Genomic DNA, 23,490 nt, shown 5'->3' on the forward strand with positions numbered 1-23,490 from the left:
ATACTTTATTGCTTTTTTTTAAAGTCAAGTTTTACTTTAAGAAATGTATTTTTATATTTTTGGCTGCTAAGGAGGCTAAGATCTGAGGATCCCAGTTTGAAGCCATCCCAAATAAGAAATTCCTTGGTATTTTTATCTCTAATTAACCACATAAAAGTAAGAAGTTGTGGCTCAAGTGGTAGAGCACCAACCTTGAGTGAAAAAATAGCTAAGGGGTAGTATAATCCCTGAGGTCAAGCCCTACTACTGGGAACAAAAAAAGAGGAAGAAAAAAATACAAAAAAAAGAAAAATTCTAACTATAATCCTAAAACTCAAGGCTGAAGTAGGCAGGAAGATTTTTAGTTCCAGGCCCACCTAGGTATATAGTAAATTTGAGGCTAGCCTAGGTTACATACCAAGACTTTACATCAAACAAGTAAACAAAAAGAAAGGCTTATATTTCTATATTTGTTATTCTGTATTTCAGAAAGATATCTTCATTTTTTTGTTGTGCATGGAACTTGCACTCAGGGCCTGGGCATTGTCCCTGAGCTCTTCAGCTCTAGACTACCTCCCTATCCCTTGAGCCACAGCACTACTTCCAGTTTTCTGGTGGTTAATTGGAGATAAGAGTCTCAATGACTTTAGTTGCCGGGCTTTGAACTGCGATCTCAGCCTCCTGAGTAGCTAGGATTACAGGCATGAGCCACTGGTTCCTGCCTTCAGAAAGACATCTTAATGTACATTATCACTCTAACTTTATGACTTTTTTAAAAAATAATACTAGTATTTGAACTCAGAAGCTTGTGTTCACTTAACTTGCTTAGCTAGTGTTGTACTACTAGTGCCATACCTCTACTTCTGGATTTTTGCTGGTTAATTGAAGTTAAGTTTCCCTTGGATTTGCATATATAGTTTTTTTTTGCCAGTCCTGGGCTTGAGCTCAGGGCCTGAGCACTGTCCTTGGACTTTCTCAAGGCTAGAGCTCTACCACTTGAGCCTCAGCACCACTTCTGGTTTTTATCTATGTATGTGGTACCGAGGAATCGAACCCGGGTGTTCGTGCATGCTAGGCAAGTACTCTACCACTAGGCCAAATTCCCGGCCCCATGCATATATAGTTTTATAACACACATTTATTTTTGTGGTGCTAGGGAATCCAGGGCCTTCTACATGGTAGCTAAACATCCCACAATTGAGCTTAGTTCTGTAAACCTTTTGGATATGTTACTTATTTAAACCTTAAAACAAACCAATGAACTAGCTATCATTATAGTCAACACTTAGCAGTCAAGGAAAACAAAGCCAAGAGTGACTTGCTTAGTGCCATACAATTAAACTCAGAATTTGAACTCAGATTATCCTATTGAAAAGCTAATATGATTTTGAAATTTTGTCCCTATCCGATCCATGCACTGATTTACAAAATGTGACCCGTATTTCTTCCCACATCAGTGTTCCTTTTCAGGTGTCTTAAAAAATGTAGCTTTTATTTTGTCAGTCATGGGGCTTGAACTAAGGGATGAGTGCTGTCCCTGAGCTCTTTCAGTCAAGGCTAGTGCTCTACCACTTAGAGTCACAGCACCACTTCTGGTATCTGGTGGTTATTTGGAAATGAGTGTCTCACAGACTTTTCTACCAACCACAATCCTGAATATCTAGAATTACAGGCATGAGTTACCAGTGCCCGACAAACAAAAGCAATTTCTTGAGTGCCTCCAACTTCGTGAATAAAAATCTCCAAAGGAAAAAATAAATTTACTCACATATTTCTTATACTCATTAAAATCTGAAACCTAGGCTTCCTAGGTTTCTATCTGAATACTCTGGTTTCTCTTCAGATCATATAAATCTTTCACATTTTACTAAGTTTCTATCTGCTTGGTGGTGTGACCAAATATTCCTAGTACATTTTTTTTGTCAGTCATGGGGCTTGAAATCTGGGCTTTAGTGTTGTCCCTGAGCTCTTCAGCTCAAGGCTACCACCCTACGCTTGAGCAAAGCCCCACTTCCCATTTTTTAGAGGTTAATTATCCTTTTGTGCTTGGACTGGCTTTGAACCTTGATCCTCGGACCTCAGCCTCCTGAGTAGCTAGGATTATAGGCATGAGCCACACGTCTGACTCATCCTAGTACATTTCTCTAAACCCAAATAATTAGCAACTCGTGATAGATGTTGACAGTTGTTTCTTTTTTTTTTTGCCAGTCTAGGGCCTAGAACTCAGGGCCTGGGAACTATCCTTGGGCTTTATCAAGTCTAGCACTCTGCCACTTGAGTCAAAGCACCACGTCTGACTTTCTCTGTGTATGTGGTACCGACAAATTCAACCCAGAGCTTCGTGCACGTTAGGCAAGCATTCTATCACCTGGCCACACTCCCGGACCACAAGTATTTCTTCTTTCTGTACTCATATTAGGAGCTATCAGTATTGTGTCACTTTACCCACAAATCGACAAGAATATCACTGATTTCATGACATGAATTTGTATGAAATGACTATGAATATGTAATTATTTTATTGTTCACTAGAAACGTAAATATTTATTGTTAATTAGAAAAATTATCATACCAGGCTTGTAATTTAATGGATGTTATTGCTTAGAGCAAGCTGCCAAATGTGTAAAAGGTGTGTATTTTAACTCAGTGGAAAGACACATATTAATATTACTACAAGTGGTATGCAAATATAGCAAGCCAAACCTGTTGAGGTGGTATTGTGAAATGAGGAGTATTTAGCAAACATTTTCTCAGTTAAAAGTGCAGGTAGCTATTATTGTTGAATTGGGGCCAGCTAAGTTAATAAACGTATGCTTTAATAACAAATCTGAAGATTACCCTGATAATGGAGATAATTTTCTGTTAGAGAAAATATATAAAATGTTTTCTTCCTCTCTCACTACCAACTCAGCTAGTTTCATTTTTACTAGACTAACAGTAAAAGAAATGTCACCTCTGAATTACAAAGAAAAAAGTAGAAGAGTGCCTGATGTCAGTGATTCAGGCTTATAATCCTAGCTATTCAAGAGGCTGAGATCTAAGGATCAATATTCAAAGCAGCCACAGTAGGCAGGAAACTGAGTGAGATTCTTTATCTCCAATTAACCACCAAAAAGCCAGAAATAGAGCTGTGCCTCAAGTGATAGAGAGCTTGCCACCAGTACAACTCAGGGACAACACCTGGTCCTAAGACTGGCAAAAATATTGAATTGAGGTCTGAACGGAATCTTCCATAGATTATATAAAACAATGTATTTGTCTGGTGCTGGTGACTCACACTTGTAATTTTAGCTACACAGGAGGCTGAAATCTGAGTATTGTGGTTCAAAGCCAGCTCAGGGAGGACTAACCACAAATTAACCACCGAAAAGCCAGATGTGGAGCTATGGCTCAGGTGGTAGACTGCTAGCATTGAGCAGCATTCTTTAGGAACAGCATCCAGGCCCCCAAGTTCTAGACCCACATCTGACAAAAAATGCAGTTAGCAAGTTGTGATGAAATATTTCTAGGAACTATTAGAAATAACACTAACAATTTCCATTATTTGGAATGGAGAAATAGGCCTACATAGGGGACAGAGAAAAGGGAAACCTCATGAAAACAAAACCTTCACACACTACTTTTTTTCCAAACACATGCTACCGGAAAAGAAACCTATGTCCTCCTAACACCTGTTCCACCAGCAAAGCCTAGATTCTACTTTTTCCAGCTCAGGCTGGAAACCCCCTTCAGAGGATGCCTGATACACAGACATGACTTTTACTATTGCCTTGACATTGTGGTGTCAGGGATGACCATGTGAGTGTAGTATAGTAATCAGGTATCTCTTCCTCTCTCAGATAGCGAGGATTCCATGAAGTCTAGTTGGAAAATTCTTGCCCTTACTCTGAAGTAACAAGGAGTCCTCTGCTTTCTGATATCAATGGCAATAAGGGAAATATAACAGTATACCTATGGGGAAAATTAATTCCAATGGCAAGAAACATGTTGGAAGAAAGTGCCACATTTTGAAAGAAAACTGTAATTAATGTAAGCATATACTCAGGAACATTTTTAAAAAATGGACAGTGAAGAGAAATTGCCACCAGTTTTCTTATTCTAAAAGAAATGGTTAAAGGAATGAATCTTAAAGATGAGGAAGGAAGAAAAACCATAGTAAGTTAAAATCCTCATAGAATTATTAAGTAAGTTTAGCAAGGTAACAGGTATAAGATTTTTTTTAAAAAATCACTTATTTTATGTACTAGAAATACATAGAAATAAAGAATTAATACCCTTTATATTAGCACCATAACAGTGACCTGTTTAGTTATAAATCTAGCAAAGCTGAAAACTACCAAGTGTTGAAGAATAAATTAAAGAAGATCTAAATTAATGGAGATATAATGTGTTCATATATTTGGGAAATTCAGCATGCCTATAATCCTAGCTGCTCAGTAGGCTAAGATGTGCAGGTCATGGTTTGAAACCAGCCCAAGAAGAATAGTTCATGAGACTCTTATCTCCAAATAAGAAACAAACTCTGGAAGTAGACCTGTGGCTCAAGTGGTAGAGCACTAATCTTGAGCACAAAAGCTCGAGGACAGCTCCCAGGCCCTGAATTCAAATCCCAGGAGTGGCACACACAAAAATAGATGTCATTTCTACCAAAAGTCATATATGAGGAAGCATAATTCCTATTAGAATCCTAGATGAATTTTTTTGTCAGTCGTGAGTCTAGAACTCTGGGCCTAGGTGCTGTCCCTGAGCTAACATAGCTAAAATGACTAAAGAATCAATATGTGATTTCAAGGCATATGACATTGATATAATGATCAAGACCAGGGCAGGGATGTAGATACAGAAATTGATGGGACAGAAGAGAATACTCAAAAATTGGCCCACAGAAATAATAGACAACAAAAAAGGGATTCAATTGAATGAAGGCCGAATGAAGTTCAACCAGCATTTGCAAAGAGACTGACTACCTTTGAAGAATGGATCTGTGGTTCAAGTGGCAGGGCACCATCCTTGAGAGAAAAAGCCAAGCCACAGCATAAGGCACTGAGACATGTGTCCCAGCACTGACACATGTAAAAAAGTGGGATCCTGAAACTTTGAGGGAAGAAAGGAAGTTTTTGAGAGCTGAGACCAAAGAATTGTTAAGGCTTGACACTAATAACTGTAAAAGAAGGAAAATTGATCAAATTTTAAAAACTGTGAATGATGAAAAAGTCAGCTATAGAGTAAATCTCCTATCAGAAGACTAGTATCTAGAGTATGTGATTACTTAAAATCTCATAGTAAAATGAAGCCATCCATTGAGAAAATATGCGGAAGCCTTGAAGAGACACTTTACCAGAGAAATAGGCAGATAGCAGATATGCACATAATGAAACATTCAACATTATTAACTAGTAGGATAATACACATTAAAGCCATGATGAGATATTTTATTAGACCTATCAGAATGTTTAATTTTTTTTTGGTGCCAGTCCTGGGCTTGAGCTCAGGGCCTGAGCACTGTCCTTGGACTTTCTCAAGGCTAGAGCTCTACCACTTCAGCCTCAGCACCACTTCCGGATTTTTTTCTATTTATGTGGTACCGAAGAATTGAACCTAGGTCTTCCTGCATGCTAGGCAAGTACTCTACCACTAGGCCAAACTCCCGGCCCCAAATTTTTAAAAATCAATGTCAACAACAAAAATTCACAAAAGAGTAAAGAAGTATTCTTCTATTGGTGGTGGATATATAAAATGACTCAGCCATTCTAGGAAATAGTTTGGTAGTTTATTTACAAACAGGTCCTGAACATATAGCCACTCTGTGGCCCATCAATCGTACTTGTCAGCATTTTTTTCACTTAAAAACTTATTCATAGATATCTATACCAGCTTTAACAATAAAAACTATAATTGACCCATATCTTTTTTTTTTGCCAGTCCTGGGCTTGAGCTTAGGGTTGAGCACTGTCCTTGGACTTTCTCAAGGCTAGCACTCTACTACTTGAGCCTCAGCACCACTTCCGGTTTTTTGCTATGTATGTGGGGTACCTGGGAATCAAACCCGGGTCTTCATGCATGCTAGGCAAGCACTCTACCACTAGGCCAAACTCCCAGCCCTACCCATATCTTTTTAACTAAGATATATCCATACCAAGGAATGTTTCTTAACAAAAAACAGAAAGAAATATTTATACACTCATCAACTTGGATGAATTTTTTTAAAAAAATTAGAAGATCATATACTGGATAGTTTCATTTATATCATGTTCTTTAAATGACAAAATTACAGAAACAGAGACAGATTAATGGTTTCCAGCAGGCTGACAAGTGTTTGGAGCGCATGGAAAAGAGTGAATATTTCTCTAGAAGGGCCACAGTAGGGATCCTTATGGAGATGAAGCTGTTCTATATCTTGGTTGTGCAGTGACACGATATCACAATATCAATATCTTGCTTCTGGTGCTACACTACAACGTGTCATATGTTATTGCTGAGACAACTGGGTGACAGGTAACATGGAATATTTTATTTCTCAGAATTATACCTTTATCCACAATCATCTTAAAAGGTTAGCTTGAAAAAGTCAAGGAATTACATAACTCCAGAGTATGGATGGAATGGGGAAAGATTGGGGGGATGAAGGAAGGGATGACATTTATCAAGATGCATTGTCCTTATAAACTGACTTGTTGAATTGAGACTCCTTTATGCGGCTACTTAAAGATAATAAAAATGCAAAAAAAGCTTGCTGTGGTAGCTCACGACTATAATCCTAGCTACTCAGAAAGCTGAGATCTGAGGATCCTGGTTCAAAGCTAGCCTGGGCCCTGAAGTCTGTGAGAGTTAGCATTTTAGGTCCCTGTCAGACCCTCACGGGAGAAAAAAAAAAAAACCCGTCAAGCTATATTGAGGTCTGGATAATGCATACATTATTAAGCCAGCCAGCTTGTGTTTGATTCCCTGTTTTCCTATTGCTAGATGTACAACCTGTGTCAGCTTATCTTACCTGTTACAATCTTGCTTTCCCATTTCTCATGTAAATTAGTAGGAGGGTTGACAAGCCTTATAAGGCATGCCCATTGTAGTGTGAGCTTATTATTTATAGTGCTAGTGCTGTCTGGGTTTGAGCATGTCAGTTGTTACCTTATCAAGAATTAAAATATAGGTTGTGGGTATAGGTCAGTGTTAAATCTTTTATATCACATGGACAGGGCCTCTTTGTTCCATTCTAGCATGAGCCAAACACATTTAGACCATAGCATCAGCTTAATTTCTCCTTCTAAGTTGGCAGAGTAAGGTCTGGCCTGGGTGTGCGGTGCTAGAGCTAAACATACACAAAGGCAACACTGGACAACCACAACCTGTTTTGGGGGTAGTTCCCAGTCAAGGGAATTCTTAAGGGGCTGTTGAGACAAGGCTTTTTGTCTCCAAGTGTCTCTTTAACATGTAAATCCCAGAGAGCTGGAATGGCTTGTGTTGTCTCCCTTGCCCAAATCTTCACAAAGCCCTTACTTCTCTGTGTAGGATGGGAGGACCTCCAAGAAGACATAAAGGGAGGCTGAGACAGTGGAAGGAAGTTTATCCCCACCACAAACTTTCACACACAGATCAATTTAATTACTCTTTCTAAATCTGCTAAAAACCCTTTAGAACGTGGCATGGGTAGGTAAATATTGGGTCAACTTGAACAGTATCATGGCTCTGTTGGCTAGGTTATCGTTAGTATTAATTAGATTTTGTAGATTCTTGACATGTGTAGTAGATGAGGAAAGGCTGAGGGACATGTAAGGATTATTGCGGTACAAGTTGGGGGCAGCTGAGATCTACCAACTACTTATCCCACCCCAGGCAGAATTATTGTAAGTGATTTAGCCCTCCCAACAAGCTGTATGGGAGGTGCATTGTGCAACACCAGTTCAGAGAGAAGACTAACATGGTGGTGTCCTGGCAAGTAGTTTCAGAAAGTTTATTTTCTCATCTTTTCAAACTAGAGGTCAAAATGATAAATCATGTTTATAGTGACAGGCAATCCTCAAAGGAATTAAAAACAAAGCCCAGCTAAGTGTAGTTGTCTGTAGGTGGAAGGCTTTCGCTTTTGAGCTTTTAATTACCATAAGCATGTATCAATTTTCTTTGCTTCTGTCACCTCTCTTGAGGTGTAAATAACAAGTGATAAACTCCCCGTATTTAAAGTCTACAAGTTGATAAGTTTTGACATATATGTATGTATACTTACAAAACGATCACAATAAGTAAGATAAATAGCCCTCTCGTCCTGCTACTAGCCAGATTAAACCTGCTTAATGTAACCAGTCTGTGTTTAGGAATTTATAGACCTTTCATTTTAAGGTATGGTGTCATCTAATTTAGAAGACCTTTTTGACTTCAAAGAATATTTTCATAGATGATACACTGATATTTTTTGAGGTCTGTATATGCACATTCGTGTACTCATAACTCCTGAGTAAACCCAAAAAGTTATTAAAGCCTCTCATAATTGTCTGTTTTCAGTTTGTAGTTTTTTAATTGCCAGTCCTGGGCCTGTGCTCAAGGCTAGAGCTCTACCACTTGTGCCTCAGCACCACTTCCAGCTTTTTTTCTATGTATGTGGTACTGAGGAATCGAACCTGGGCCTTTGTGCATGCTAGGCAAGTACTTTACCATTAGGCTAAACTCCCGGCCCTGACTTTGTATTTTTTGAAAAAACACTCAGTGGATAGTGTGATCATGGACTTTGGAATAGAGCCTAAAGATCATTAAAGTTTTCCCCGAAACTTGTATCGATTTGTGTGCTATTTGTCTCCTCTGCCATTAGGATTTGCTTGTCACAGGCACAGCAATCATATTACCAAAGTCAGAGTCCCAGTTGAATAGAGTGTGAGTTTACTGCTCTTCTGGGACTAGCCACTACCATTTCCTCCCCAGAGCTTTCCCTTCACTGTCGAGGTCCATTAGCACTAGTATCTTGTTCCCAGTTGTGCGAGCATATCAGGAGGTTTAATTTTGGAGTCTCAAGTATTTGTTGAAAATGCAATATTAATATAAATCACATTAAGCTTTACGATTATCTCAGTGTTATAATACTGTTAGTTAACACTATAGCTGAACTGTGCTCTGGGTCCAGTGAATGATGTTTGTGTTTTAATTTAATATTTTTTTCATTCTTGCTTTGGGAGCATAACTACCTTTCAAAAAATTTCATTGGGGGCTGGGAGTTTGGCCTAGTGGTAGAGTGCTTGCCTAGTACGAAAACCTGGGTTCGATTCCTTTGTATCACATACATAGAAAAAAGCCGGAAGTGGTGCTAAGGCTCAAGTAGTAGAGCTCTAGCCTTGAGAAAGCCCAAGGACAGTGCTCAGGCCCTGAGCTCAAGCCCAGGACTGGCAAAAATTTTTCATTGGTAATATGTAGAAAATGCATTTAGTATTCCAGACAGAAACACAAATGAACTTTTCAAAAACAGCTTGTTCATGAAAGCTTGTAACAACACTTGACAGAGAGTTTTTTTTTTTTAAATAATGTGGTTTGTCGTAGCCGAAGGGTGATACATTTCTTCAAGGCATAGATTTTCCTGAAAAAAAAATACAAGACAAATGTGTTAGAATTGATTTAATATTGAATGAAAATTCAATGGCAAATACATTAGGATTGATTTGTGTCTCCTTATTTAGAGGATTATGATGTTTCTTAAGGAATGGGAGGTTGAACTTAATGACATCTTGTACAGGTCAATAGATGATGATATTCTGTATTTTAACTAACAGGTTTTCAGGAGGCCTGATATAAGGGTAAGGATATTTGGCTTTCGGCAGATGGGCCTCCTACGTGTGTGTCTGTGCTTTATAGAACACTCAGTCTATTTAGTGTTCTTTACCTTCTCACTGGTTTTTATGAGTCACTGAGATCAATTTGCTCTGCTGTGTCATAGCTTTAAGTGTTCACTACAAATGCTTTATTTGTTACAATGTTTTTTTTTTGTGCAGTAAAAGCCAGTGTGTGTGAGGTTAGGTTGCTAAAATGATTCCCTGTGTGGGATACTGACTTTTCCTGTCCTACATGCAGTCTGACCAAATGGAGGCTCATGGCAGGGATTATATAAAAGTCTAAGCCTACCAAGGCCTCCTCTAGACTTGTGTATTGTGTAAATGAGCCACCAAATGAGTGGTATGCTGTCTACGTGCTCCAAGTAAGATTTTCACTCATGTTTGTGCTTGCATGTTGAATCCAAAAAGCATAAGTGCTTATCTTGAAGAAAAATACAGCCAATCCCAGTTAGTATTTTTAACAACTCAACAATAGTAAATTATAGCTGATCTTTTTCTCATCATTTTCCTTCCCTTTATTTCAGAATATTCATAGAACAAGACAAAGATTGGTAATGTGCATGCATTGAACTCGTAGTATCAGACATTGAAAATTAACCTATTTCTGTTAACTGAAAACAATGTGGATTGTGACAATATACTTTAACTACTTCAGTTAAGTTTTTTAATCTTATGTGAAGCCAATGCAGTAGTACAAACATAATCAGGTTAAGTAAAATTCTTGTTATTCAACTTGATTTCTCCCCCTTTTTTTGGTTTTGTGCTAGTCCTGGGGCTTGAAATAAGGGCCTGGGCGCTGTTTCTGAGCTTTTTTTTTTCCCCTCAAGGCTAATATTTTATCACTTGAGCCACAATGCTACTTCCAGCTCTTTTTTTTTAGTTTATTAGATATAAGAATTTTAAGGACTTTCTTGCTCTGGCTGGCTTCAAACTGCAATCCCCAGACTATCACTAGGATTGCAGGCATGAGCCACCAGTAGCCTGCATGGTATACCTTTTAAATACTGTTTTGATGGACTGTGTTTTCTTTCGTTGTGGGAATCATCTTTCACTGATTCACATTGTTGAAGATTAGTGTTTGGCTTTTCCCTTGCATGGACTTGGAAATGCTTTTTGGCTTTTTAAAACATGTATTGGTTTTCTGTTTCAAAGCTTTTAATCAAGTAATGATTCGTATTTTCTTTGTATTTGTAACACGGGAAATTTTTAATGACTGGCCACACGTAAAAGTCACATTGCTTTAAAGGGTGCACTGACTTCAGTCTTCTGAGGGAGTATAAAATCTGTTAAGCGGTTATTGTACTTAAATAACAAAAGGTGAGAAATAGTGAACTCTTTTAAAGCTTTGCTACTTTGTCATTGGTTACTTTTTTTTAAAGAAATATAGTTATTGGAGCCAAAGTTTTATGAAATTAAATTATAGCTATCATAAGTTTCATATTAATAACCTCAGAAATTGAATGCTGCTTTTAAAAGGGAATATAATCTTCCCCTTTTAGGTACTCATAGTTTTAATATCACCTGCTGAACTAGAAGTTTAGTTTTCAAAATTTCAAACAAGAAGTGATTTCATGGACAAATAGGATTAAAGGGATTAGAAAAATAGAAAGATATGTGATCCTTTAGTTTTTTTTCTTCAAAGCATGTTGTTGATATTGCAATTAGAAATATTTAATGTGATACTAACTTTAAATCAGCATTTGATTAGTGATAAATAATTAAACATGTATGGATATATGAAATCTTCAGCATGTGATATGTGCATGTGTACAGTAAAATTTATCTCTGAAATATAGTAGCTTTTTAGTGAATAAATGCTTACTGTGTTTGAAATACTTGTCTATAAACTGCCTTTGTATTTTGGCTTGACTTTGGCCTTTACCTGGTTTCTGTGGTATGTTTTATTTTTTTATGAACACATGATGTGCCCATTATTTTGTTTCTTTGCTATATGCTGTAGTGTTGCTTGATTTTAAAAAGACAGTACATCTTTTGAAATACATGTTTGTTTTCTTAAAAAAATGTCTACCCCAATACAAGCACAGAATAGATACCTGTTTTAGGCCATGGATACTATAGATGGCCTACACATTGTTTCCTTGACTCCAAAGGGCAAATGTTGTAAGTTTCAAAGCCGTGAAAGGTGTGTCGACTTTTACATACTTACTGTCTCTTTAAAAAAGAAATTCTGTCCTTTCACCTGTCTGTTTGCACGTGTTTTTCTTTCTCTTCTCTGCCTTTTCTTGTCCATGCACCTGGTGCTGTGCAGGAGATACAGGAAGAACACAATGGCTACCCTTCTGAAGCCGAAGCTGAGCAGGTGGCAAGTTCTACGTGTTCATCTGTTTGTAGCTACAGATCGTGTATCTAGAAGCCATTTCATACTAGTTTTCTAGAGGATAAGCAAAGCTTTCCAAATGCTTCTACCACTACAGTAGTGCTCTCCTGTCTAAATTCAGTAGATTCCATTATGACATTATTTGCCAAAAATTGGTTTATCCAACATTTTTTCAACTGGAAATATGTTCATTTGTTTCTTAGTTTCCCAAGATAGGGTTATTGACACTCTACCAAGGTTAAATTCTAAAGTGACCCAAGGGGAACAGACATTGTGCTATAGATTCATGTTAAGTTTATGTACTTTCCTTTATTCAGATTGGCATGACCCCTGCCCAGCATGGTATCTGGGTACCTTTGAAAGTATTTGGGAAATGAGGATATATGTTTATATTTATTTATCAGAATATAGTCACTCTGATTCTTGAACACTTAGTCTTTGCTCATTACCCCAGGTTCCTGTGGTGTCTCAAAGCAGTAGAGTTATTCTTCTTGCTTGTTGAAGTAGAAACACAATCTGTGAGACACTAGAAGAATAGCTTATAGGATGTCCGGGTGCTCTGCTGTGCTTCTGTCCTTACCTCTAGCCACAATCTCCTTTGATGGGCCCTGAAGCACTTTCAAGAGCTCACTTTGAAAAACACTACTTTGAGCATGCAACTGTTCCATCCACTGTCCACATGGAAGCTTAGGTTTAAGTTGAGAACAGAAGTAGTGAAGAGACCATGGTCATTTTGGTGGACAGAAGTCCTAAAGGACAGCCAGGGAGCCACAGACCTCAACTGAGCCTTCAGGACCTCAGAAGCATGAGACAGAACATCAGAGGGAATTCCTCAGCTGGACAAATTCTGGGCAAAGGCAGCAAAAGGAATGGATGTGCTTACGAGATCAAATTTATTTCATCCTTTGATTGTGCTGTGCATAGGTTGGATAAATCAAGGGTCAAATCATGTCCTATGCAACCTGGTAGTTGCAGCACAAATGTGAGTCCCATCTCCTAACACCAGCTTCATAAAGGGAATCTACTATACTTAACTGAGCCTTTAAGCTGCTCTCTTCAAAATTCTATGCTAAAGCTAAATGTGTTCCTTTTACCATTGTGTTCCTCCTAGGAGGACATCAGAAGCAGTGGGGTCATTCTTTTATTCTCATGGTTAAAAACCTGTTTCAGATTTAATGGTCATTAATGAGGATTTTATCTCACTATAGTTCACCAAAACATTCATGTCTCATGTAAATGCACAGGTATTTTGTTGCACTTGACCATGGCTGTGGGAAGAGAAGATAATTTTGCATCCTTAGCCTCTATCTAGAAAACTGTATGCATTCTTGAAGTACTCACAATCATGGCTATCCCTTACAACATTTTATTTAGCCAGTTCTGGTTTTAATACTTTAAAATGTTTGGGGCCGGGAGTTTTGCCTAGTGGTTAAAGTGCTTGCTTAGCATGCACGAAGACCCGGGTTCGATTCCTTGATACCACATATATAGAAAAAGCCGGAAGTGGTGCTGAGGCTCAAGTGGAAGAGCTCTAGCCTTGAGAAAGCTCAAGGACAGTGCTCAGGCCCTGAGTTCAAGCCCAAGAATTGGCAAAAAAAGTGTTCAGTGTGGCTAAGTCTAAAAGCTGAACAAAAACCATCTTTTCAAAGCCCTTTGAGATTTTGGTTTTGTGGTTTTTTTAATAACGTTTGTTTTCATAACTATTTCAAAATTATCCCCCATTGATTTTTAAATATAAAGAATTTAAGTTTATCAGTATATAATATTTGGACATCAAATAAGCTTTGAAATGTAACATTTGAAGTCATTTACAATTCTAGCAATGATTAAAGTAACTGTTTCACTCTGTAACTATTCTATAACATTACTTATCAGTTCTGATAATAAAGAAGATTTTCAAATTAAGGCTTTTGTTAAGATTGTGTATCTTTAGTATATATAAAATCAGACATTTAAAAATATTCATAAACTTAGCTGGGCTCAGTGGCTCACGCCTGTAATCCTAGCTACTCAGGAGGCTGAGATCTGAGGATCAAGATTCAAAAGCCACTCCAGGCACTAAAATGTCTGTGAGACTCATATGTCCAATTAATTACTCTAAAACTGGAAGTGGCGCTGTGGCTCAAGGAGTAGAGCAGTAGCCTTGAGCTGAAGAGCTCAGGGACAATGCCCAGGCCCAGGTGTAGGGTGGTAACCTTGAGCTTAAGAGCTCAGGGACAGCACCCAGGCCCAGAGTTCAAGCCCCACGTACACACACACGCACACACACACACACACACACACACACACACAGTGATTTATTTAATGTATACTAGGAAATTTCCAAATCAGATAGGAATCTAAAAATCAATCTACAAGCCCATCGCTCACACCTGTATTCCTAGCTGTGAAGGAGGCTGAGATATGAGGATCTCAGTTCAAAGCCAGCCTGGGCAAGAAAGTCTATGACACTCTTATTTCCAGTTGACTACTTAAAAAATCCACAAGTGGAGCTGTGACTTAAGTGGTAGAGAGTGAGCCTTAGCCCAAAGTTTAGGGGCAGTGCCTAGGCTGTGAATTCAAGACCCAAGATCAGCACAAACAAATCTATGAATGGGACTGGGCATTTATAGCTTAGTCATGGACCATTTGTCTAGTGTGCTTGACACCTTGAGTTTGGTACCCAACAATAACAAATAGTATAATAGAACTCATTGTGAAATGGAGATATTAAGTTGAAGGAGAAAATGAAGTTTATATGAAAGTCTTTGGATGTAGTTCAGTTGTTTAACATGTTCAAGGCTCTGGCTTTGATCCCCAGTATCCCTTACTCCCTTATATACACGCATGCACATATATACACAATTATACCTTGTTTCAACATGGTCTCATTAATGCGATAATTCCTTCAGAATTTTGGCTGAAAAGTGTCTTAGTGAATGTGTACTAAAAATTCAAATTGAATAAAGTATTTGGAGGTAACAACAAATCCTACTAATGTGTGTTATTTTAACCACGCATTTCTTGGTAAGGATAGCATGGACTACATTGTTTTCTGTCCTTCCAGTGACATTTACCATTGAATTTGCTATTTGCATTCACACACTTTCTTTATGTTATAAAATTTGGTAAAACTACTAAGCATAGTGTTTCTAAATTGCCCTTTGAAGACCCTTTAATATAATGTTCTTATAACTTAAAAATTAATGTTTTTAATTTTCAATAATTTAGAATTATAAAAGACACCTATTTTCAAACATTTTGCTTTACAACATTATACCAAACCTGTTTTCTACTGAACACTAGAGGCCTCCTGGCGTTAACAGGTATTCCTTGGAAAAAGCAGTCCTTGATCGCATAGGTATGAATCATAGTACTTTAGCGCCCTCTTGCTGGCTTTGTGTACATTAACAAACTAAAGATGTCTCACTAAAAGAGTACAGCCTAATTTTTTTGTTAACCCAGGATATTTCAGACTTTAAAGACCTATTTACATTTCTTGAGAGATTAATGTTCTATAAAACATTTCTAGGATTTTGATCACCTTATTCTTGTTCTGGTAGAGTATGTCAGAATTGCCAAAGAGAAAGCTGCTGGTTTCCTTCGTAGCATCCCATAGAGTACTTTGGAATAGGCTCCAAATTCAGGTTCCAGCCCTAGCTTTTTAGTTTAAGAGCACCAATTTCTGACCTCTTCTGAGTCAATGTAGCCAGGAAGCCTAGTTTCTCATCAGCAGTTTTCTTGGTGACTATGAAAGTAGTGCAAAAGTGAGTTGGCTTGAGTGATGCCTTATGAATAGACCCTGCTTCATAAAAAAGACAGGACTACAGATTGAATATCTCTTACTCAAAATGCTTGGGGCCAGAGTGGTTAATTTTTAATTTTTTTCTAGTTTTTTAAAGTACTTACATATGCATAATAGGATGCCTTAGGAATGGGACCCAAGTCTAAACATAAATTTTATGTTTCTTAGGAAAGAGATTTTTATACAATGTCTCATAATGTGCATATACTTTATGACCTGTCTCATGAGGTCACATGTGGAATTTTCCACTTGTGACATCATGTAGCCACTCAACATTTTTAGATTTTGGAGAATTTGACATTTAGACCTTTGTGCTCATGCACACACATGTAGCTGGGACTCCAATTATCATGAGATCATATTCCAATTATTTTAATTTTGAGATTTTCAAAAACTTCTCATAGACTGGATCATTTCAGCAGTTAGCTCAGCACCTACATCTAATGTTTTTATTTGTGTTAGTTTCATATTCAGAACGTAACCTTTTTCTGGTCTTATTTCTAAATTCTTGAGACACCTTATATTAGCTGTTTGTGTAGTGATACAGTATGTATTTGTCATGTCAAGCCATTTTTGTATTAATGCTTTCTAACTGTGAAATGTAAATATGTTGTAACAATTTGCTAGAATATGGAGCATGATGTCCTGTGATGCTGAGCTTTGAAATTGTCTTTTTTGGGGGGAGGGGAGAGCATACATTTTGCACGCTTCTGTAGCCTTGTAGAAAGAGCACAGAACACCAAGATTCTTCTAAGATACATAGATAGAAAGTGAGATTTGCTCTTGTTTGGTTTCTTTCCAGGCGCTAAGGGATGGAAATAAACTGGCACAGATGGAAGAAGCTCCACTTTTTCCAGGAGAATCAATTAAGGCTATTGGTAAGTTTAATGCATACAATTTGATTATAGACATATAGAAAATAAATAGCATTTTATGTATGAGCACAGGTGATGTATGTGTTGGAGATCTTGCTGACCAATTGAGGTGTGGGACTCATGGACTCTTTTCATTCTTATTTGTATCATCTTGAACTTAAGAGATGGAAGAATGTAGAGGATCCCAGAAAGGTTTAGTTGAGTGTGAGATGGCCTTCACAAATAAGCAAGGGGCCTGATCCTCATAAACTGAGAGCTAATTAGATCCAGCCTAATTGCCAGTTCAGTGCTATATTTTATTATAAGAAAAATGTATTGGTAGAAGACCTATGTCATACTTTTTGCCAGTCCTGAGGCTTGAACACAGGGCCTGAGCACTGTCCTTGGTCTTTCTCAAGGCTTGAGCTCTAACACTTGAGCCACAGCACCACTTCTGGCTTTTTCTATGTATGTGGTACCTAGCAATTGAACCTGGGTCTTGGTGCATGCTAGACAAGCACTCTACCACTAGGCCAAACTCCCTACCCTATATCATGTTCTAATAATACTTTTGAGGATTCGGTAAATAAATTTTAGTGGCATAGGCGTGGATTTTTATCTCATTACTTGGTTGGGTTAGACAATTTGCTTTTTCTTCATTCTGTCTCCTAAAGATGTGTGGTCAGTCTCAGAGTATGGTTATCTTATGTGGAGAACATTTGAATATCTGTGCTTTCTTCTAGAGCCTCAAAAAAACCCGTTCTTGGAGTTGGGGATTTAGCTCAGCAGAAGAGCCCTTGCCTGGCCAGTGCAAGGCCCTGAGTTCAGTCCTCACCTCGAAAAACAAAACAAAACAAAACAAAACTGTTCTCATTGGCTATCCCAGTCTGTGGCTCTGGACTTTATCATTCTTTTTTTTTCTTCAACAACTTTATAACTTTATTTGACACTCACTGGGTAGTTCTCATTCACATTGACTGTCTATAGATTTTTGAGCATGATAACAGGGATGTAGGTTAGCAGAGTGTAGAGCTTGTTTGATGACTCTTCATCTTCATTGCGTTTTCTGCATCACCGTACTTGGATTTTACCATTCTTTACTATCCATTCTTAGCTCTGAAACCCTTTCTTTCCTTGGTTTCTGGGACTTGATTCTCTCCAGATTCTCTGGTCTCTCTGTTCCTTTGGATGTTCTTCTAGTCCTGCACTGTATTGCCTTCTGAATGATCTATGAGGCCACTGCAGTTGCTTGAGAAGTGCTACATAGATTTAAGGTGACCAATGTGAAGTGATTAGAGTTGCAGTGGGTGATTGGTTCCTCTGTATGCGAGACTCAGTTGAATTAACAGGAAGTGTTAAAACTTGTGCTGGAGTCTCACTGTTGTCCTAATAGGAAGAGAAGGAAGAGAAGGCATTGGTGGCTCCAGCTGTGCTCCTGTTTCTCTTTCTCTCCTGTTTGCTTCTCTTTTGCTCTGGAATAGGGAGGTTCCCATTTGTACCACTCCTGTCCCAGGTGTTGTACATCCTTAAGCGATGTAAGTATGTTTTAAATTCCTCCAGTGGCCTCCAAAGGGTAAGTAAATTAACCCTGACTTTGAAATAAAATATGTTCCTGGAGGCAAAGTATTAAATTAGGTCACTGTGAAATACTCCCTATAGAGTATTATTTCAGTTTGACTGTCAAAATGTAAAGAGTTTTGATGCAGGATATACCTGGGAATCCATCATCTACAGTTAAGGGAGTAAATATCTATCAAGCCCCAGAAGTTTTCTTAGACCCCTTAGTAATCACTGTTCCTGTTCATTTTCATGCCCATCCTCAAACACTATAGACTAATCAGTATTTTTTAATGTTTATAGAATTTATAGAATATATTTTTGTCTGGCTTCTTACAATCAAGTTATTATTTTGATATTCATCTTTTTTGTAGTGAGGTCTAGCAGTCAGTACTTTTTTATTGCTGTATTGTTTTAATATTGCATTTAGTTTTATTATTATACATGACAGTTTGCTTCTGCATTTATGTGTTGCTGGATATTTAGCTTGTATCTGTGATTTGGTTGTTATAAAACAAAGCTGATATGTATATTTCTATTCAATGTGTTTTTTTTCCTTTTGGGTAATCCTGGGGTTTGAATTCAGTGCCTGCATATTTCCTGGGCAACTTCTCTGCCACTTGAGCCATACCTCAGGCCTTTTTGCTTTAGTTTCTTTTTCATACAGTGTTTTTCGTGGGGCCATCCTTGGAGCTCTACTTCTGCCTCCCAAGTAGCTGGGATTGCAAATTTGTACTACACCTGGCTCTCTTTCTCTCACCTCCCAGTGTGTGTGTGTGTGTGTGTGTGTGTGTGTGTGTGTGTGTGTGTGTGTGTGTGTGTGTGGTACTAGGGAATCGAACTTAGGGTTTTGTGCATGCTAGGTGAGCTACGCTCCTGGCCCTCAAATGCACTTTTATATCAGTTAATAGAATATTATTTTTTTCTTTTTTAGCCTATAATATAACATATTGTATAAATTAATTTTTCAGTCAGTTGAGGGACTTGAACATAGGGCCTGGGTGATATCCCTGAGCTTTTCTGCCCAAGGCTAGCTCTCTACTAGTTTGAGCCAAAGTGCCACTTCCTATAAATTAATTTTGAGTGTTTAATAAGTCTTGTATTCCCAGAACAATATATGTATATTCTCTTTTAATATATTGTTGGCATTCATTTAAAATGTTTTAGAAGTGTTGCCATCTGTATTTATAATATAATAGTCTACAGTTTTTAATAGCTTTGTCTGGTTTTGAATTAGAATTATTCCTCAGATTTGTAAGAGAATTTATTTCCTGCTTAAATATTTCACAGAATTTACCAGTGAGGCCACCTGGACTTTGAATTTTCCTAGTGGTAAAGTTTTAGCTGCAAGTTTAATGTGTTTGTTAGCTATCAGAGTTTTTAGGTTGTCTTTTTCTTCTAAGTAAGTTTTACTAGCTTGCATGTCCCTAATATTTTGTCCATTTAATCCAACTTGTAAAAGTGTTGTCACAGTCATTTCCCCCCTTAATTCTTCCTTTAATATCAGTTTAATGTGTGGTGACATCATCTTTCATATTTTTGTTATTATACTATAAGTATCTTTTTTTAACTTATGGCCCATCAATCTGGCTAGATGTTTAATTTTATTGATCATCTTATCTCAAATAACCAGCTTTTAGTTTCATTATTTTGTTTTCTATTTTATGTCCATTCTAGTATTTATTGTTTCCTATCTTTTGCCTACTTTGTACTGAATTCCCTCTTTTTTTCTTGTTTCTTGAGAGTTCTAGTCTTGATAGTCTGGGCAGTAACATTTTCCTCTTGTTTGCTGCTTTAGCAATAATTAGAACTTTGTGTTTCATTGTCATTTGGTTCAAAGTGCTTTCGGATTCTCTTTCTGATTTTTTTCCTTAACCCTTGGGTTGCTTGGGAGAGTGGGTTGTTTAATAAATTCATGTTTATGTTTCTAATTTGCTTATATTATTGATTTCTATTTTCATTCTACGTGTTCAACAACATACTTTATTAAATATATATATATGTTAACTCTATCAACATACCTATGGTATTTATCTAGGTTTATATTGTGATCTATAATAACATCTTTTTAAATGCTTTGAGAATACTTAAAAGCAATGTGTGCTCTGCTGTTATTGGTTTGAAGTTTTATTACTAGGTATATAAATTATTAGAATTATTTGTTCTTTCTGGTGAATTAATATCCTTATTAATATGAAGTGACTTATTTATTTCTGGAAATAGTGTTTACTGTAAAATCTACTTTTTCTGTTGACACTGCAGATGTCTATACAAGCTTCTAAAATTCATGCTGTCATACGTCTATTTTCATTGCTTCAAATTCAAACTATTCATGTCTTTATATTTAAAGTAGGTTTCTTTTGAGACATATTTAGTTGAAGTATTACTTTCATCTGACAATCTTTGCCATTTCATTCTTTATACCATTTATATGTTACAGAAATATTAGTATAATTAAGTGTAAATTCACCATTTTGGTATTTGGTCTTTCCTTGTCTTCTTTTTTCATTATTTTCTTTATCCTTTTTTGTTTATTTTTGGGGGGAGTTAAGTACTTTTAAAGATTTTATTAAAACCTCTATTTGTAAATAGTAGCCATAATTCTTTTTGATAGTTTGCTGGTTGCCTTCCATTTTTAACCTATCACAGTCTACCTTCCAAGTGCTGCTTCTTGAATGTGATAGGGTCTGTACAATCGTAAGCTACTTTTTAGTCCTGCCCACCTTTTTTTGCTATCGTTGTCATCAATTTTACTTTTTTTATCTTTTTTTTTCTGCCAGTCCTGAGGCTAGAACTCAGGGCTTGAGCACTGTCCTAGAGCTTTCTCAAGGCTAGCTCTCTACCACTTGAGCCAAAGCACCACTTCTGGCTTTTTCCGTATATGTGTTTCCAAGGAATTAAACCCAGAGCTTTGTGCACGCTAGGCAAGCATGCTACCACTAAGCCAAACTCCAGTCCCCTATTTTATCTTTACATATAAAATATGTGGGCTATGAAGCATACAATACATCATTGTATTTCTTGTTCATACAGCTACTTCCCTTTAAAGACAGGTTACTAATAATGCCTTAGTATTCTACAAAAGCACTTCCTGATCCACTTCTGAGCCTGGTGACCTCTTATCCCCATGGCACTCTTGAATATAGCCGTACTAACTTCTAACAACTTGTTACCCCCTCCTTCCTTCCACATCTTCTCTTCCTTCCACATCTTCTCCCCGTACCTTCTTTCCTGCCCAGTTCAGGTGCTATTTTTCTGAGGTTTATAACTGTGGTTACATAGTTATTGTAGCATTTATTAGGCTTTGTCTAATAGTGTATTTCTGTGTATTATTTCATTGATCTTGGGCTGCATATAGGCAGACATTATGTGCCATTATACCTATAGCTCCAGCACTTATACACACTCAATTCATAATGAACATAGAAACATTTCATGGAAGTGTTTTAAGCATTTGTCTGTGTGACAGTTTTAGTAATTTAAGTAATCCGCTCAGACTCATCCATGTTTGCTCCTGTCATTTCAATGAAGTGGCCTTTGGAAGAGTCTAGGATCTTTACAATAGGTAAGTTTATTAACACAGAAAATATTATGTTGTACACCTATTTACTAAGAAAAGTTAAAATCGAGAAGGAAACAGAAAGGAACTTGTAACAACTAATTTTTCTCCCAGTGCTGAGGACCAAATCCATGGCCATATGTATGCCAGGGAGGTGCTGTATCGCTGTGCTATATCCTTAGTCATGAAACAAATCTTTTTATACTTTAATAGTATTCTACTTTTGGTCATCTGTAAAAAAACTTCTCTAACCCAAAGTACCAGGACACTAGCCTTGAGCAAAAATACTCAAGGACAGAGCCCAGGCCCTGAGTACAAGCCCCACAAACTGCCCCACATCCAAGAGCAAAACTTGTCTTGGCGGTAAATTAGGAAGCAGTGTTCAGTTTTCATTTAAGTAGCTGTTATTTATGAAATTACTGTGCAATGCCTTTGATGCTTAGCATATGACAGATTTATCATCCACAAAAATGTTGAGTACTTGAAAAATATTACAAAGTGTAACTTACCATATAGTCTTTTATTTAAAACCTAATTAGCAAATCAGAGCTTTGTTTTAAACAATTTAATTTTATTAGAACACCTCCATCAGTGTATCTATCTAAAGTAGTAATTGATTAAAAACTTTGAAATTCCTAGCAAACTGGAATCCCATACACATAATTTGGAAACTTAAGTCAATGAAGCACACGTCTATGACATTGATTGTTATTTTGCTTTTGTTTTTCTTTCAGTGAAAGATGTCATGTATATCTGCCCATTTATGGGAGCAGTCAGTGGAACCCTGACAGTGACAGACTTTAAGATGTACTTTAAGAATGTAGAGAGGGTGAGTTTTAAACATGTGTTATAACTGGGTTGGGACGTAGCCTAGTGGTTGAGTTGCCTGGGTTTGATTCCTTGGTACCACATACACAGAAAAAGCCAGAAATGGTGCTGTGGCTCAAGTGGCAGAGCACTAGCCTTGAGCCAAAAGTGTCCAAAGACAGTGCCCAGGCCTTGAGTTCAAGCCCCAGGACTGGCAAAATAAGTGTTATAACAAGTTTCTGAGCCAGGCACTGGTGGCTCATGCCTATAATCCTATCTACTCTGGAGACTGAGATCTGAGAATCACAATTCAAAACCAGCGGGAGCATGAAAGTCCATGATACTTTTATCTCCAATTAACCACCAGAAAATCAGAAGGGGATCTGTGGCTCAAGTGGTACAGCACTAGCTTTAAGCTGAAGAGCTCAGGACAACACCCAGGCTCAGGGGTAGGGCAGTAGCCTTGAGCTGAAGAGCTTAGAGACAACGCCCAGGCCCAGAGTTCAAGCCCCAGACTGACAAAAAAGGAAAAGTTTCTGAACAGTAAAAGAAGAAGGTCACCATTCCCCTGAAATCCTATCATTCTGAAGATAACTTAGAGAGTCATATTTGCAAACAGATTTTGTATTTTGACCAAAAGGTCTGTTAAAGTACTACATAAATCTGGAGGGGAGGTTCCATTGTCATCTCATCAAGTGTGCTATAAATCAGACTCCCTAGTCTCAGCTGAGCAAAAAAGAAATACAAAGTAGACATGCTTTATAACTCTGCAAAGACCTAAAATGTGAAACCACTGCAATCTG

General features: G+C 37.5%; 1 protein-coding gene across 5 annotated transcripts in view; it reads left to right on the forward strand.

The window, feature by feature from the left end:
• Positions 1-23,490, forward strand: part of Mtmr1 (myotubularin related protein 1) — a 58,110-nt gene that overhangs the window by 8,240 nt on the left and 26,380 nt on the right. The window contains exons 3-7 of one of the 5 annotated variants that reach the window (XM_090326773.1): positions 9,729-9,752; positions 10,313-10,339; positions 12,058-12,108; positions 16,713-16,788; positions 22,615-22,709. In XM_090326773.1, coding sequence (XP_090182899.1) covers positions 9,729-9,752; positions 10,313-10,339; positions 12,058-12,108; positions 16,713-16,788; positions 22,615-22,709 — 273 coding nt within the window. Of the gene's footprint in view, positions 1-9,728; positions 9,753-10,312; positions 10,340-12,057; positions 12,109-15,864; positions 16,368-16,712; positions 16,789-22,614; positions 22,710-23,490 lie in introns of those variants that run through there. The other 4 variants (XM_090326769.1, XM_090326770.1, XM_090326772.1 and 1 more) reach the window with 4 other exon arrangements.

This window comes from Megascapheus bottae, chromosome X (genome assembly GCF_031878675.1).
Source record: "Megascapheus bottae isolate mThoBot1 chromosome X, mThoBot2.hap1, whole genome shotgun sequence".
Taxonomy (NCBI): Eukaryota; Metazoa; Chordata; class Mammalia; order Rodentia; family Geomyidae; genus Megascapheus; species Megascapheus bottae.